The sequence below is a fragment of the Petromyzon marinus genome, chromosome 14 (genome assembly GCF_048934315.1).
Source record: "Petromyzon marinus isolate PM22_M1 ecotype Great Lakes invasive population chromosome 14, UKy_Petmar_22M1.pri1.0, whole genome shotgun sequence".
In the NCBI taxonomy this organism is placed as follows: Eukaryota; Metazoa; Chordata; class Hyperoartia; order Petromyzontiformes; family Petromyzontidae; genus Petromyzon; species Petromyzon marinus.
The window spans coordinates 2,376,549-2,394,165 of NC_133680.1; the positions used below are offsets into that span (position 1 = coordinate 2,376,549).

At 51.7% G+C, this 17,617-nt stretch overlaps 1 protein-coding gene across 1 annotated transcript in view; it reads left to right on the top strand.

Moving 5' to 3' along the window:
• The first annotated feature begins 3,431 nt into the window (after positions 1–3,431).
• Positions 3,432–17,617, top strand: part of CHST11 (carbohydrate sulfotransferase 11) — an 85,635-nt gene continuing 71,449 nt past the window's right edge. Inside the window, exon 1 of the mRNA XM_032954373.2 lies at positions 3,432–3,761. Within this exon, the coding sequence (XP_032810264.1) occupies positions 3,677–3,761 (85 nt within the window). The 5' untranslated portion in view covers positions 3,432–3,676. The remainder of the gene's footprint in view (positions 3,762–17,617) is intronic.

Sequence of the window (17,617 nt, forward strand, 5' to 3'; positions counted from 1 at the left end):
GATAGATGTGGCTACACGGGCACGACACGGGCTGGAGATGGACTGATGCAGTACAGGAGGATGTGGAGCTGAGTGGACTTGCCGATGACTGGTACCAGCGGTGTCAAGATCGGCCTCTGCAGAGGAGGCTCGTGAAGCATGCTACTGGGTGGTTGGAGGCAGTCGCCCTCCAGCATTAACGGAGGGCGGAGGAGCGACGCTCACAACAACTAGCGCGGAACGCAAGGCGGATAAACCGAAACAAGTTGGCACAGTGGGGAGCGCAGTTGGTGAATCTGCAAGGCATCTCAGTCAGTCAACCCATGGCATTTGGGTCTGTTCCGTGACCTCCTGCATCTAGCCTGGCACAGTGGGGAGCACAGGTGGTGCATTAGCGAAGAGCATGATGATAATATATGCGCTGTATAATATCTCCTACGGCAAAATATTAAACTACAGTATTTTAAAACTATAAACAATGTTTTATTTAACCAGGTAAAACCCACTGAGCTATACTGTATAGCTCTTTTTCAGAAGCGACCAAGCCACAAATGATAGCTCAACGAAGTGGATTGTCACGTGGAAATGTATCGTAGCCAAATACTCTAAATGCTTAATACGTGTTTCTAAATGTGGAGGGAAAAACCGGAGGACCCGGAGAAAAATCCACACCACCACGGGGACAGAGACACGCAAACTCCGAAATATACAGGCGTCAGCGTCGGGATCGAACCCACAAACCCCCCTATACCAGGCGAGGCGGTTAACATCTCCTAGCCACCATGGCGCCCACACCGCGAGAAGCTAGCATGCTCTTGCAAGGCAAAATTACATGCACCACCGCTGCCAAGTCTGTACAGAGTTCATCTGTCTGCACTTCAATCGTAAGATTTACACACTTCACAGTGACATTAGTAACGCGTCCAGCCACAATCATTCGCGTTTGTCAATGTTGTGAACACGTGGGGTATTTTTATTTGTTATAGAGTGGTCCTACTGTCGCGGGATTTCGTGGTCGTGCTGTGTAACTCGTTCCGGTTTGGTGTTCCGGTTTCACAGCGAGTTTTTCGGCACGTTGTCGACGGTCAAGCTGTAGCGTGCTGGGAGCTCCTTCAGGAAATTAATTTGGCATCTCACGCTACGTACAGTATATATATAAAATCAAGGGGATAAACGCGAGCTGCTCCGTTCAATTCCTGAAGAGGCTTCCCAGGACGTGATGTGAAACGTCGGACATCGTGGGTGTATTAGCCATGAACATTTGCGCCGTCTGTTTCACTCACAGGGGACGTTAAAGTTCCCGTGACGCCAATCGCAAGTGGAAGGCCATCGTGTGCCGGGCGTCACGGTCCAAATTTTGCTGAATTTGAAAAAAATATATATTCCATCGCAAAATTACTCATTCGGAATCCACGTAGCAATCATCGGCCCATACCGAAAAAGAAAACGTGGCAGGACAATTCCTGAAACAGAGTCAAGAGGTGCTCGTGAGTCAGGTTTTCCTGGTACACAGGCGAAACAGTAAAGTAAAAATGCTCAACTCCACGTGGCACGACCATAGAAGTCATCCGAGGACGATGATCACTCACACTTGGCGACTACCCTGAACCACGCGGACACACTGCCCCATACACAGCCTATCCACGATCCTCACGATTTGTCCCAATGGCAGCTACACCTGCAGGACGGTGCGAAAGAATTTCGATTTAAAGCTTTCGTGACTGCAAGGATTCATCTTCTTTGGTTCTTTCGGTAAAGTCACGTAGAATGAGAATAAAATGATAAAATAACACAATAAAATTCTCACGACGTTTCGGCCACAACGCAAGCGGCCGTCTTCAGGTGAAAGGTACAGAACTGTCGGGACGACAGAGCTTCAATGAACGATGTTAAGATTCGTAGCGACTTTTAAGCTGGTTGGGAGAAGTGAGGCACCTTGACAAAGGGGTTTACATATCAAATAGCTGAGGGATTAGCTTGTGACTGGTCACAGGAATGGCTATGTTAAAGTCAAAACCTACACATCCACAGAGGCAACTAGTAATTTAGCATTGAAATAGCTAAGGGATTAGCTTGTGCAAATAGCTGAGGGATTAGCTTGTGACTGGTCACAGAAATGGCTATGTTAAAGTGAAAACCTACACATCCACAGAGGCAACTAGTAATTAAGCATTGAAATAGTTAAGGGATTAGATTGTGACTGGTCACAGAAATAGATGTTAAAGTAAAGGCCTACACATCCACAGAGCTTCAATGAACGCTGTTAAGATTCGTAGCGTGGATGTGTAGGCCTTTACTTTAACATCTATTTCTGTGACCAGTCACAAGCTAATCCCTTAGCTATTTCAATGCTAAATTACTAGTTGCCTCTGTGGATGTGTAGGTTTTGACTTTAACATAGCCATTCCTGTGACCAGTCACAAGCTAATCCCTCAGCTATTTGATATGTAAACCCCTTTGTCAAGGTGCCTCACTTCTCCCAACCAGCTTAAAAGTTGCTACGAATCTTAACATCGTTCATTGAAGCTCTGTCGTCCCGACAGGTCTGTACCTTTCACCTGAAGACGGCCGCTTGCGTTGTGGCCGAAACGTCGTGAGAATTTTATTGTGTTATTTTATTATTTTATTCTCATTCTACGTGACTTTACCGAAAGAACCAAAGAAGGTGTGAAAGAAGTTCAACATACATAGCCGGCAACGAGAGTTCGATTTCCCCGGCCACGGCTAACATGAGTCATCAGTGGCAAGAGATTCCTGCACCCGTCTTACCACCACCGCCACTTCCCACTTGGCACCCGTATGGTGAAGTATGGTCAAACAGCCCCCACGGACTGACGGACGCACTGTGGGGACCCAGCCATGCATCCGGGCGGTGGTGGTGGTGGTGGCGGCGACGGCTCTTTGTAATGCAGAAACTGTGGTGGCAGCAGCGATGGTTGGTTGATCACGGCACAGATGGGCTGTGAAACTCCCTTACAATGGGTGTTGAGGAGGTGCCGTGCCCTGGCTCGTCAGAAGGCAGTACAGCAAGTGGACTCATCATGTTACGGGGAGAGCGTGTTTGCCCCCACCCCCTCCGCTCAACGCGTGGAGTTTCCCCGGGTGCTCCGGTTTCGTTCCACTTGTATAACGTCCAGAACTCATCATCAATTGGATGGAAACATTTTAAAAAATATATATATAAAAATCCAAAGCAGCAGCAGCAGTAGCAGGACGCTGCTGAAAAATAACCCCGACGACTCAAGTGCGGCTTTCCCGGATAAATAAATACATTATTATCATTATCATTCTTCCCCAGCAGCGGATTGACAAAGGGTGCTGCTTTCGTTGGGTTCTACCACACCCACAGACGTAAGGGTTAAGCACCATCACCACATTTCCCCGCCCTCCTCCTCCTCCTCCCTCTTGCGGTCATGGTACATTCCTTCCCAGAGCCCGTGCCTCCGCCTCCCCGGCGCTACTTAAGGCGACCCACGGGGGTGATGCTGCGCGTCTGTGCGCATCCCCGGCACGCCACAGAGACTCGCCGTGGTAGGGCGGTCGAGGTGCACAGACTCGCACGCTCGCGCCTGCACACGCAGTGGGTTCAACTCCAGCTGTGTTGAATCGGGGGTGGGGTTTGGGGGGGGGGAGAGAAGAACGAGTTTGGGACCCCAGCACAGCCCAGCAGAGCTGAGAGGAGCCAAGCGCCTAGACCATGGACGCGAGACGCAGGAGCGTGGGAAGAGTGATCTTTGTGACCAGCGTGGGATCCTGTCTGCTCGTCATCTTCTACTTCCAAAGTATGTGTGTGGTGTGTGAGCGTGGTGTTGTGGGGGGTGGGGGTGCTGTGTGAGTGTGGTGTGTGTGGTGTGCACGGGGACTTTGTGTTTGTGTGTGGCGGGAGACCATGAGTGTGTGGTGTGTGTGGGGAGGCGACTATGTGTGTGGTGTGTGGAGGTGACTTTGTGTGTGGTGTGTGTGTGGAGGAGGCTATGTGTGCGGGGTGTGTGTGATCATCGTATCTGTGTGTGTGTAGTGTAATTACGTGGTGTTGGCCACCCACTACCTCGTGTACCGTTCCGGCCTCTGTAGGTGCTCGCCAACAGCACTTCACCCCACCAGTCTGTTCAGGCTATACGGGGTACATTTATCTTTGTTATTACGCGGGGAGCGGTCGTGTTGCGGCTCGAGCACCGCGCGATGAACACGGCGACCCAAGTTCGATTCCCGCTCACGGCCACCCAACAAACCAGCGACAATGATCTGAACCAGACCCTCCCCTAGGTCGACTCGGCCTCAAACGAGTACCTGGTGCGGTGTGTAAACATCGTCGCTGGGGAGACAAAGGCAGCCGGGCGTGCTTCTGGGCACATCACACACACTCGCGTGCCGTGCCACCTTTCATAGACGCTCGCGAACAGCACTTGCCCCAACAGTCGAGGATATACGGGGTATAGGATGTTGGTATTTGTAGTTGTGTGTAACGTATTGCGGTGTCGAGGAAAGACTCTCTGTGTGTGTGTGCGTTGTGTTGGGTAGACTGTGTGCATGGTGTGATGTGAGCGTGTGTGGTGTCACCATTGTCTTTGGTGTGATCAATGTGTGTGTGATCATCGTGTGCGCCGCGGACAGCAATCATTCGTGCAGTCATCGTGTGTATATGTGTGTGTGTGGTCAATAGCGTCGATCGCTGAGAGCACTTGCCCCAACAGTCTGTTAAGGCTATACGGAAGATCTTTGTATTTTGTATCATATGGCGTGATTATAATTGGTGTGTGTGTGTGTAATTTGTATACACGGCTTGGTGCGAGTCCTCTGGCTACTGCTGCGTTGTGTCTATGGTTAAGCGAGCGTGCATTGATATGGAGGGGTGTACATAAATATTTATTTTGAGTGGTCACCTTGAGTGTAATGGACGTGAAGTGTTAATGGTTTGTGTATGTACCGTGTGGTTGCTGTGTGTCCGTATCGGGTACGGCGTGACCATGTGTGTTCTGGGTATCCTGTGATCTTAATGTATATGAATACGAGTACCGGGTTGCGGTCCTGGGCCTCCCCTAGGTCGACTCGGCCTCAAATTAGTACCTGGTGCGGTGTGTAAACATCGCCTCAGGGGAGGCAAAGGCGGCCGGGCTTGGTGTTGGCCACCCACCCCCTCGTGTGCCGTGCCGGCCTTCGTAAATGCTCGCTAACAGCACTTGCCTCAATAGTCTGTTAAAGGCTATACTGGTGATCTTTGTGTTTGTCTTTCGGTGTGGTAATTACACGTGTGTATGTGTGTGTATATTACATAGTGCTGTAGGTGCTCGCTAACGGCACTTGCCCAAAAAGTAAGTTAAGATTATACGGGGGGGGTGAGATCTTTGTCTTGACATAGTTGATCATGTGGGGTCTTTATAACGCCTGTTGTCACCGCGTGTGCGACAAATGGGCTGTTGCCGCTGGTATAATCACACAACTCCTACACACGCACACGTGGGAGCGCGTGTTTGTCTACGGCTCCACGCAGACGTGATCGCTAACGCCATACAGGCTGTGGTTCAGTAGTCGCTGTGTTTGTGTGTTCCGTGTGGTGATGATGATCGCTGGGTTGTGATCAATTCGCACGTGCGTGGTCGCGACACCTGTACAGGGCTCTGCTCGTGAGTCGATTTGCTCGTAAGTATTCCCTGTACACAGTTTGCTCCCTGTATATAATGACACCTACCGGATAAACACACACGCAGGAAGTCCATGGACCCTCAACTATATGCACCTGTGTTGTTTTGTTTGGCATTGTACCGTAAACGACTCGACCTCAAATTAGTATCTGGTGCGGTGTGTGGTTAACATCGCCACCGGGGAGACAAAGGCGGCCGGGCGTGGTGCTGGCCACCCACCACCTCGTGTGTCGTGTCGGCCTTCATAGGTGCTCCTCGCTAACAGCACTTGCCCCAACAATCTGCTTGAGCTGTACGTACGGTGGATCTTCGTCTTTTGTCGTTGGAGACGTGTGATTGGGGAGCGGTAGTGCAGCGCTAGGCGCACGGCACGCTACAAATCCGGCCCTCCCGAGTTCGAATCCCGGGCACAGCTAACATCATTGGTGATTATCTGCACTGGTAATGGGGTGGGGGGCTCCTTCAGGGTGACCGCGTTGGCCGCGTTGAACGCATACCTTGCGCGGTGTGTAAATAGCAATGTCATCATTAGGGAGACAAAGGCGGTCGGGCGTTGTGCTGGCAACCCCGTGTTGCCTTAATAGCTGCTTGCTAACGGCACCAACAGTCTATGTGAAGCTATACGGGGGGATCTTTGTCTCTGTGTATCTTTGTATGTGTGTGCATGAATATTGGCTATCACCTCTACAAATACATGAATGTGTGACCGCATATCTATTGTACGTCTATTTGTACACATGTAAACTTTTTGTAACTTTGTAAATTCCGGTGGGACAATTGACTATTGTACGTGTGTTTACGTGTGTACGGTCACTTGGCTATTGTAGTTATTGTTTGTCCGTACTGGCACTATAGGTAGAATGTGTGTCTGTGTGTGTATGTGAGAAGAGGGGAGCGGTAGTGTAGCGGTTAGCGCGCTGCGCTGTGAACCGAGTTCGATTCCCGCACACGGCCAACACCAGTGACGATTATCTGAACCGGTCCTGGGCCTCCTCTAGGTCGACCCAACCTCAAGGGAGTACCTGGTGCGGTGTGTAAACATCGCCACTAGGGAGACAAAGGCGGTCGGGCGTGGCGCTGGCCACCCACCCCCTCGTGTACCGTTCCGGCCTTTATAGGTGCTCGCTAACAGCACTTGCCCCTACAGTCTGTTAAGGCTATATGGGTGATCTTTGTCTCTTTGTTTGTGAGAAGAGGCAGTGAAGACACATTGAGAAGGGCTGTGGTGGTGCCAGCGGTGGAGATGCCACGGGAGGGAGTCGAGGGAGGCTGATGGGGCATGGGACAAAATTCGGTGCAGTGAGATACGAGGACAGTGGATGTGACTATAAATGTCCACGTGACGAGAAGCCACTTCGTCGGGATATCATTTGCGATCAGCCAGGTCGCTTCTCAAATCGAGATATACGGCTAAGTGGTCCTTACCTGCAAAAATAAAATACTTTTTTTTAAGAGACTCTTGACGAGGCACTGAATAGAGAATCTCATGGAAGGAGCAAATCCGAGCAGGTGACCCCGTGCAACAATAACAAAGTCCTAAATCACCGGTGTGGAGATTCATCAGTCAAAATTTCATCTCTACGTTGCCGTGTATAAATATTATCTCTGTGAACGTGAGATATCTCGTCGGGTGGTGGAGGGTTAATGGCGCAAATTTTGGCATTAAAATGACCAATACGTCGCCGAACCACGCAAAAAACGAATTATGGATCGACTTGGGGAGCCCTCGGCTTGGAGCGAGGCGTGTGGGTGCATACAGTGTGTGTGTGTGGGTGCCCTGTCCATCCAGTCACTCGGAATGCGTCCGGTCTCGTCAACATGCACGTTGGAACAAATCTTGAAGTTGAGAAGGGGTGGAGACACGGGGTCAAGTAGCCATCGTGGTCGGGGGGGGGGGGGGGGGCTTATGTCAAGTAGTAGGTAGAGGGTTTGTGAGGGTGGCGATTTTATGAAGGATGTGAGCGGTGGAATCATAAAAGTTATGGGCTAGTACTTGCCCTTCTTGGCCCTGTGTTCCCACGCCGATGATTGCCGGGGCTGTTGCAGGCGTCGAGGCACAGGACTTCTTTGACCTCCGCTCGTGAGTTTGCGCACGGCCAGCCATGCTCGCGGAGACATCGGCGGCGTTTACGTTCGGCCGTCGGTTCGCATCAGATTCTCATGCGAGCTGAAGCGGTCATCTGTTCCGGTTCACGCGACCCCCACCACTCCCCCACTCCCCCCCCCCCCTCCGTTTCTGTTCCTCTCCTCCACTCACGTTCTGGCCTCGAGCTTTTTTGATCAGGCCTCGTATATGTTTACCGTGCTTCCACGTTAAGCATTTAAAAGATCCTGGGTTTGAAAGCCAGGCAGCTGGCTGTGTGTTTTAAATCCGGTGCGGCGATTGTCTCACGCCAGTCACCGGTGACCTCACAAAAAACACACACACACACACGTGACAATAATTATAGTTTTTTAACTTAATTCGGCGAAATTCCAGCCCTGCTGAGAATATTAAATATGCGTCCCGAGCGTGATGTGACGACCGTTACTCTCATATGCAGAGCGAGTGGGAGAGTGCTGCCCGCTGCTGTGTGGGCCGCAGTTCCGGGATCTCGGAGGTAGCTCTGTAATGTCCGCCTCCGTGCGAGAGCTCCAAATAAATACTTGTCTCGTGATGCCACTCTGACGGCAACGGTTGAGACAAACTTCGTGAAACATTCCCATTTTATTAAGTTAAACAAATAGTTTGGTTATACTCCCATTGGCAGTGATGCACAAGCAGAAAACAACAGCACATTAATCAACAACACTGCCTTGAAATAAAAAATAGGTGACATTGCGAGCAACGTCACTATCATACGATTCCATTTAAAGCAGTGTTGTTGACGAATCTTTTTTTGTTGGATATAAAATCCAAATCCAATTTTTTTTTACTACGTTCTTAAGAGGGGACATTTGTACCGAATGAACTGCCGTGCGTAAACAGACGGCTAGCGGGCCAGCTTGGACTGCGTGCATTTGCACAAGGGGCAGGCGCGGTCTGCCGGTCTGTCGCAAACTGCTGAATGTTCAAGAGTGCGTCATGTCGTTCACACGAGCTGGTCGGGCCCGCTCAGCTCGGTGTCGCATCACAAATAGCGGCCGGTGGCTTAACTTGCTCGCGTCAATAGCTGTCGCTGTGCCCCCCTGTGAAAGGGGTTGCAGTCTCGTGGCATTGTCACTTGGCCAATTGGTGAACCACGTTAATCTGTATGCACCCGTCACTGTTGTCAAATTAATTGGCTGGCCACCGTCATGGGAATGTGGAATTTCCACCACTTTGGCACTCGTACAAGGTTTCCGTTATAGGAGTCTTAAGTAAAATATGCGTGTCTATCATATGTGTATTCCATGTGCAATAATAATTATGATAATGTGCAGCCATTTCGGATGAAGGCCTTCAAGCACGGTTAGCTACGTACGGTGCAAAATAAGTTAAACATACAGACATACAACACAGTGTCAGTCATGGGGGTTTTTTTGACCGTACTTCGCTATTCTGGTCAGTATTTATTCAGAGAATGATTTTACATGTGACTTCCACGCAGTTAGAGCACCAGATACACAAGGAAGGGCTGTGTGGTAGGACTGGACCGTGTCAGACATCACTGTGCACTCATGTTGGCAACGATCGGGAATCTAACCCGGCTCTCGCTCGTTAGCAGCGCAACACGCTAGAGCCGCAGCGCTGACCACTCCTCCCTAAAATACGTGTTTACCAAAAAACTAAATCAGAGGAGCCTTGTGAAACCAACTTCTGTTGGATGATCTGCGGAGTGCCGCCGTTGTTGACAGCAATTCGCGCCAAACCCAGGGCACAGGCGCGCACTAGAATGGCGCGTTCTCCGGGAACTTTACCTCTTGGGCTGCGGTGATAAGAACGAGCTCACTGTTGCCTGTGCCGTGAGTTGAGGGTCAAGGATCAGCTGAAGAGTAATAAATCCGCACTATATACTGCTAGCCCAGGCGCTGTCAGCGAGCACCTGCTAACGCTGGCATAGCCCGCGAAGGAGCTGGTCGTAGTCAGAACCACGTTAAGCCGCAGTGCCCCTAGGTTCGCACTGCTGATGTTGACCAGTCTCGTTTTAGGCTGAGTGGACCCAAAGGAATTCCAGACCAGGTTCAGATGCACCATTGCCACCTCTGATGTCAAGTGTTCCTATAAACATCGGGCCACCGAACGACCCCCCCTCTCCGAACATTTATACACGTGCGCACTCGGTGGACAAATAATAATGAGATACATTTATCCGTCTATTTTTTAGCCAGTGCAGCCTCACTGGGCCTCAAGCTTCCTTGTGAGGAAGATCCTACAAATTGGGTGTTTGACGCATTCTTCCGGGAATAATTCGTGGTGGCATTGCTCGCGCGCGTACGCACACACGTTTGCCCATCTCATCCGTAAATCACCGATCGATAGAAAGTGATTTGTGCCCCTGTTGCCAGGAAACAACCACCCCCGGGCCTTGCCATGGCAATACCCTCCCTGCTGAAAGGGGCACTAGGCAGTGCGTTGGCACACACACTCAAGATAAGATCCTAGTAGGTGGTTAACTGAGCTCATCGTTATCATTTATCTGAGGGTTTAAGGGCTAGGACCAGCGTCTGGTTGATGCGTTGGCTGAGCTGCTGTTGCTCTGCAGGCCGGGAGAGATCGTTAATCGACGATTGGCATTGGTCGCAATTTCTCACTCAACGTTATGGGCCGCGTGAACGCTGCCATCTTCCACTCTGATTAGCTGGTTGGCTGCTTGAAGGTTTTAGTCGGTTGCAAGGGTTAGAACGCGTGGTTGCGTAGTTAGCCGGTAGGACTGGGTTCATCAGTGGGAGGGCTCGTACCAGTGGATGGTCGCAGAGTTAGCTAGTTTTGAATAAAATGATAACCAAGGGGTTTTACATTTACCTGCAGCTGATAGCCAGGCCTGAGCTGCGGAAAATACCACCACCACGCCACGCCCGGCTGGGTTTCTGGCAAAATGTTCCATGAGAAGTGAAGCTGCTGGCGCTTATTTGGCTAATGTGCTCTCTGCTTCCGCCAAATTGAATGTTGCTCCTATCACTCTCCTAGTTGTTGCCCCCCCCCCCGCCCCCCACTGCGGCGCTCTCTGTGTTTGGACGTTCCCGGCGCTTCTCTTACGGCCGTGGGGGACGCTTGAGGCATGAGATTGCCATCGGTGGAGGCGCGCCGCGATTGCCCCGAGAATTTTAAAATGGGCCAGACGAGGGCATGGATAGCGAGGAGGGAGGGGGCGAGGATGGGGTGGGGTGGGGGGGGCGAGAGTGGGGAGAAGTAAAACAAATTTAAACAGGAGGCGATGGGAGCGATGGAATCTTCCTTGGGAGCACGATTTCTACTCCGCGTCTTTGTTATTCCGTTCTCCGCACGGCTGCTGCTGCTGCTGCTGCTTCTACCGCGACAGTGGCCGGTCGTAATGTCGTTTAGCCAGGAAAACCGAAATCTTCCAATCGATCTTGATACTTTTTTGCGTGTTTGGATTTTTTCTTTCCCCTTTTTTTTGGCCCCCCGGAGTGGTCTTACATGGGAACGTTTGGCCAAAGAACGGGCAGGGAAATGGTGGTTAGGGGCAAGACAGAAAACCGGGTGGAGAGACGCAAGGGGGTAAGAGATCGTAAAAGATGGAGGGTTTTTACTAAACAAAGCAGCGCTGCTGGTAGAGAGAAAGAGAGAACCATGGCAGATATGGCTTCTGCCTCATCACCGTTAATGAGTCAATGGAGCGACAGATGATTGATGACTGGGATGATGATATGATCCCACTAACATTTAAATCCATTCTCGGAGGGTGGTTGTGGCATGGGATGTTCTGCTTTGTTGTGTGGCTGCCTTGCTCTCCGTGCCTCCCTGCCCCCCCCCCCCCCCACAAAGACAAAGATCCCCCATATAGCCTTAACAGATTGTTGGGGAAATTGCTGTTAGCGAGCACCTGTGAAGGCCGGCACGACACACGAGGAGGCGATGTGGCCAGCACCACGCCCCGCTGCTTTTGTCTGCCTTGTGGCGATGTTTACACACCACAGCGCCAGATACTAATTTGAGACTGAGTCGACCTAGGGGAGGCCCATGACCGATTCATATATTCGTCACTGGTGTTGGCCGTGAGCGGGAATCGAAACTCGGGCCAATGGGTTCAGAGCGCAACGTAGCGCTAACCGCAGCACCACCGCTCCACGCCCCCACCGCGACAGTCCCCCCACGCTCCTCCACGCTCCTCCACGCACCCCCACGCACCCCCACGCTCCCCCACGCTCCCCCACGCACCCCCACGCTCCCCCACGCACCCCCATGCTCCCCCACGCACCCCCACGCACCCCCACGCACCCCCACGCTCCCCCACGCTCCCTCACGCTCCCCCACGCACCCCCACGCTCCCCCACGCACCCCCACGCACCCCCACTTCCTCTCTGCGCTTAATTGCGATTCAATCACTAATCGGGGGGGGAGGGAATTGGATAATTTATTGTACAGTGCCATGTACACCCCCACCATGTGCATAGCGGCGATTAAACCTCCGAATTGCATGAATGGCGCGACAATGCCGCGTGGTTAAACTCACGAGTCACGGGCGCAGGGATAGGAAAATCGTTAATAGAGGAGGATCGGATTGTAAATGGATTTCGAGCAAAGGTTGTCGTTCAATGCGCATCTCGCGACGGCCAGTCAGACAAAGTCTCGTGTCGGAGCCATCGGCGCCGCTCGTAACGCATTCGCGTCGCTGCCTTTGTATTTGAACATCAGGTTGGGTGTTGCATTACGATATTGCGCCGAGGCAGAGCCGAGAAAAGCGCAATACCTTCACCACGGTTTGATAACGAGCAATCCAACGCTTTGGGCTCCGAGGCTGCTGTCGACAACGTCAGATACGCGTGAGAGTGACGTCACAGGGGGTTTGTTGTCAACACGTGACGTGCAACACGTGATCGCGCTGCACATCGTGGAGTTCGTGTCACGAAAATAACGATTGCCAGGAATTACCCAGAGGACCGTAAAAAGAGTCGCGCCGCTTGGCGTCGGTGAATATAGATGCCTCCTTGAAGCGAAAATTCAACCACCATTTGCGTGGCTAAGCTTCCTGCCCTTCCGGCTGTTATAATAACACAAAGCAAGGTAGTTTACTGTTATAATAACACACTGATAGCACTGAAGGCTTTTAACGCGAGTGTCTTTTGTCTCATTACATGACGCTGAATGAAATTTGGAAAGTAAATATTTCCCACTGAAGGAGTTAATAGCCCTAAGATTTTATGCTGCTTTTAGAGACGTAATTTGACCTTTTAAAGCAAATTCGCAAATTGGTCACTTAAAAATATAAATATATATTGTAAAAGACATATTCTACTTTTGTACTTGGAGATGTGTCCCATCGCAGGATTTTGAGAGATGCCGGCTGCTTTGTGGGGGCAGAGGGGGCAGGGGGGGGGCAGGGGAGGCAGTGGGGGGGGGGGCAGGGGGGGGACGGGGGGGGGGTGATGGAAGTCGACCGGAAATCCGAGTGAGTGTGAGATGCCCCGAGTGCCCCTGGGCCCTCCCTGCGGAGTGCCCTCAGGGCCGTAGGACGCTCCCACCACCGCCCGCACCGTCGCTCGAGCCGGACTTACCGTGCGGCGCATTCTACCGGGGCGAGCGGAGCCCCGACGGCCAAGACCAGTGGCGACTTTGCCTGTGCTGCTCGCCACGCGAACCGCCCCCCTCAGTGCTTTATCCTGGCCTGGCCATCGATCCGCCTGGACCCCCTCCTTCCCCAAGAAGAGACGGCAGTGACCGTGTTGCTGTGATGCTCGTCGTAATAGCTCGGCGGGCTTTACCCGGAGAGATGTGTAGATATTTTGTAAGTGATTTGTTTGCACTTCAATTGTGCTTTTTTATTATTGATTGTTGTTGTAACGTTTCTGTGCTTGCCCCTACTGGACGTCTGTGAAAAGAGCTTTTATAGCTCATCGGATTCCTCCAGTATAGATACACATGTTGATTCTCATTCTGATAATATAGCAGTAATAATAGCAATGTCCTCTTTATTCAGGAACGCCTCGCCGAGTCTCAAGATTCCTCCTCTCGGAGTCTCTTGCATTGCAATGTTTGCGCGTTCCGATGTGTGAAAGAGGCAGTCGGTGTAACCGGAGAAACCCCGCAATGTGCGAGGGTGGAACGGTCATGAATCCGCACGGAAAGGGCAGCGCCGCAGCTGTCACGAGCCCTGCCGCCCCCCCTGTTGGCAGTCTTGCTCGGCTGCTACATTCCTGTGCACAGTGCACAGAAGACGGGGGGGTGGGGGGGGGGCTTTCCTCCGCGTGCGTGGCTCCCCGGAGGCGATTGGTTCCATTACAGACGGGGCCTGCGGTATTCGCTCCCCACTACTTCAGCGCGGATAAGGGGAGCTCCACTGCGCTCTAATGGTGCTGAATCTCCGCCACTGCCGGCCGCTACTGACTCAGTGCCGAGCCGACTGCTCCCGATCACTTCAAGGTACCGTCGTCAGCATGACGGGCATCTCTTGTCACCTCGCCGAAGGGAGAATACCTGGATGTTCGCCCAAAAATGTTGTGGTTGTCTCTCAACCAAATATTAAAACGTTAGAGGTGGTGTCCGGACCCCCACGACAGCCACAGTTGCTGCATCTCCCCCCACCCCCCCTACTGAAGCCCCCCTCCACCAGTCCCCCAAATTGTTGTCTACGATGGCGATGAGCGGTTTCTGAAACCGGCAATTTCGCGAACCGTTTATTTTGTTGCCATCATAACCACGCGTACGGTATGCACGGCAGAGCTTTCGCCTTCGAATGCGCGGTGTCGGAGTGGGAAGTGGGGAGGTGGTCGTGCCAGATCGCAGCCGAAGCGCTCACCTCATTATCTCAGCCACCGAACCACTCTGCCACGAACATCATTATCGTCGTCGTCGTCATCATCTTCTGCACGGAGTCGCGCCCGCTCCTGCCGCTCGTGAATTGCTCGTCCATAACCGGAGCGGATTCTATTTTATTATTGGCGGCTGAACCTCGCTCGGGCTTTTTATGGCGACGCTTTAGAAATGACGTTGGTGGCGCCGGCGAACCACGCGCTTGTATTTATAAACTCTTTCATTAACGAGGTGTGGCGGTGGCTGCCACGGTGTCATTGTTAGCACATTGGACTTTCGGGCCAGAGGTCGCCGGCTCTGTATCCGGGCGTGGCAAAAGAGTTGGCACTGCCCTGCGAAAAGTTCAGAATGGCCACTTTGTCACGCGACGTGGCGCTGGTGGCCCAATCGGGATACAATTGGAAGGGGAGAGAAGTAAAAATAATCACAAAAATGACATCGCGCAAACGCTACCCGCCCGTAAGATTCGGCGAGGGTTTTACCGGCAGACGCATCGCACCGCCTGCTCGCTGTTCCCGTTGCCAATGATAACCTCCGCTGCCCCTAACCTTCGATCGTTCCCAATCTTGAAGTCGGCCGGCAAATTCTGACAATTTATTCCAACGAACAAAACCCCCCAAAAAACAAGTGGGATGTCTCTTTTCTTTTTTTTTTGCTGCGCATCGGTTTAAATAATTTACAAAGATTAGCTCTCTCTCCGACGTTGTGGCGCCACGTCCGACGTTTTGCTCCACGCGCTTATTCAGGAACGGACAAGACGCGGTGCGACCGGAGTATACGTGCGATGGGTGCCAGAGCGCAACGGTGAAAACCGACGCAGTCGCGTTTACGGAGGACGCGCCAAATGTGCGCCCGTTCCAAGTGCAACAACAACAGAATCAGAAGATTGATTTATACTGGAGGAATCCGATGAGCTATAAAGCTCTTCCACATATGTCCATGAGACAACAACCATAAGAGCAGCAGCAGCTGCAGCAAGCCCAACACGATAGATGTCTCCTCCTATTTGGCGTTGACGTCGCGGTTTAATGAGGTAGGGGGCGCTTTTTTAGAATAAATGTTTCTGATGTTACACAGCCGGGCCTTGACAAAGGCCTCTCCGTTGGGGCGCCTACAAACGCATACAAATTAGGGGATCCGTGGCTGATTTGTGATGCCGGCAATCTACGTTTAAAAAAAATTCCTTCGGTCCCTCCCATCCCCCCTTGTCAATTTATTCTGTTCATGCCATCAGCAATCAATTACGATGCGAAGATCAATAAGGACATCTCGCAGGGCAGTGTGCATGCCTGCATTGCGTAAGAAAGCAACAGCTGGAGAGGGCATTGTGCACATGGCTTCTCCCAGACCCAAGCCTTCTGCCGTCCGCATCCTACACGGAGGAGACGCCACACTAACCCGCCCCCTGTAAACAAACCCTTTATTAACGTAGACGCCACACTTTCCTCCACACTCTGCCGCGAGACGGCCGCACTGACCGTCAAAAAATGGATGGTCCGCAATCGATGTTTTTGGGGTTAGATCGCGGAACAACAAATGTGTCGTTAAACCCTGCCCGACACAGCTGATTAGCAAGGTTTTGTCACGCGAACAAAATGTGGCGATGCATTACTAGTTCAGCACACCGGTGTATTTGAGAGTAAACCTGCAACATCTGTAAAAAAAAAGAAACCACTCTATTATTGATAACATTCGTCGCGAAGGCCTCCGTGTTAAAACGGATGGCTTTGTATGCTCAAAGCTTGGAATGACTTCATGCCAATGGCGTACAAACCCCATTGTTAATATAGTGTATTCATATGTATATTAGATACATATTCACGTGCGTTTTTTCGGGGTTGCGCCGCGCGTCGTGCGGCACGACGTCTGATGTTTCGCTCTGCGGGGTGGGAGCTTCTTAAGGGCCCCCGAGCTTCTTCGGGGCACGAGGAGGAAACGCCGAGCGACCAAAAACCGCAGTACATTTGACATCGTTATAATATTGTTTTGGCGCGGTCGGTTGCCAGTTATTGGGCTGAGACCACTAGGTCGCTGCACTTGGGAACTCGCGTTCACCAATTGGGGCTGCCGCCTGGATTTTAAACGACCGGAATCTGAGCGTTGCTGGCCCGGTGCTCTGACCCCGTGGGGCCACTCGGCTAACTTCCCCAGAAATCCACGTTTAGAACGCTATGTCTGTGAAATGCACGCCGCCACGGCCGCCACTGGGTGGACTGCTGGCGGCATCCTCTGCTATCCGAACTAGCTCATAAATTGCAGGAGACGGCCAGAGAAACAACGCGAACATTTGCATTATAAACAAAAGCCTCTTTTAATTGAAGGTCCCTTTGAACAAGCAACCCTCGCTTCCCCTCGCAGCCCAACCGTCCGTGTTCGCTCTTCTCTTTTCTCCCTCGCTCTCTCTCTCTCTCAAGAGAGTTACAAACACAAAGCGAAACAAAACAATGAGAGCACGGCACGAGAAACGATAAATAATCCGTACGTATCGTCGCAGAATAGCTTCGTCGTGGAATCGTTTCAAAATCAACAGCTGCTGCTGATGCTTCTCTGTTGGCGCTGTGGTGGGAGTATTTTTTTCTGAAAAATATTCCCATTTGCTTTTGAAGTCACATCCAGGATTACTGGGGCTTATTCGGCGTGAAATGTATGCAGGAGCAGAAGGAGCTGCGGTCACGGCCGCAGCAGCAGCAGCACTGCGGTGGCGTTTGTTGCCCACGCCTTTTGTGTTGCGTGCGGGAGAAGGAGAGAGAGGAGATAAAAGTGGAGGAAGTGGCTTTGCGTGGCGGGAACTGTCACCCACTGTCACTCACTGTGTCACCCACACCAGAGACAGCTTTCTTTTGAGCCTCGTCTCAAAACGGTGTTAGACCTTTGGCGTCCTCTGGTTTTACGTGTTTTTTGTTTGCATTCTGACCACAAGTATTGTGGTTAATGCAGACATGATTCCTTGTTAAAGGTTTCAGTTTGGTGTTTTAACATCTTAAAAACCTATTCTCACTCCGGCTCCACACGCTCGCTCTTCCTGGCTCAGAGGGATTCGTTCCTCCAGTCACCTCGCTCGCCCGGTCAGTCGTCTCCTCGTCACTCTCATATCGCTACTAGC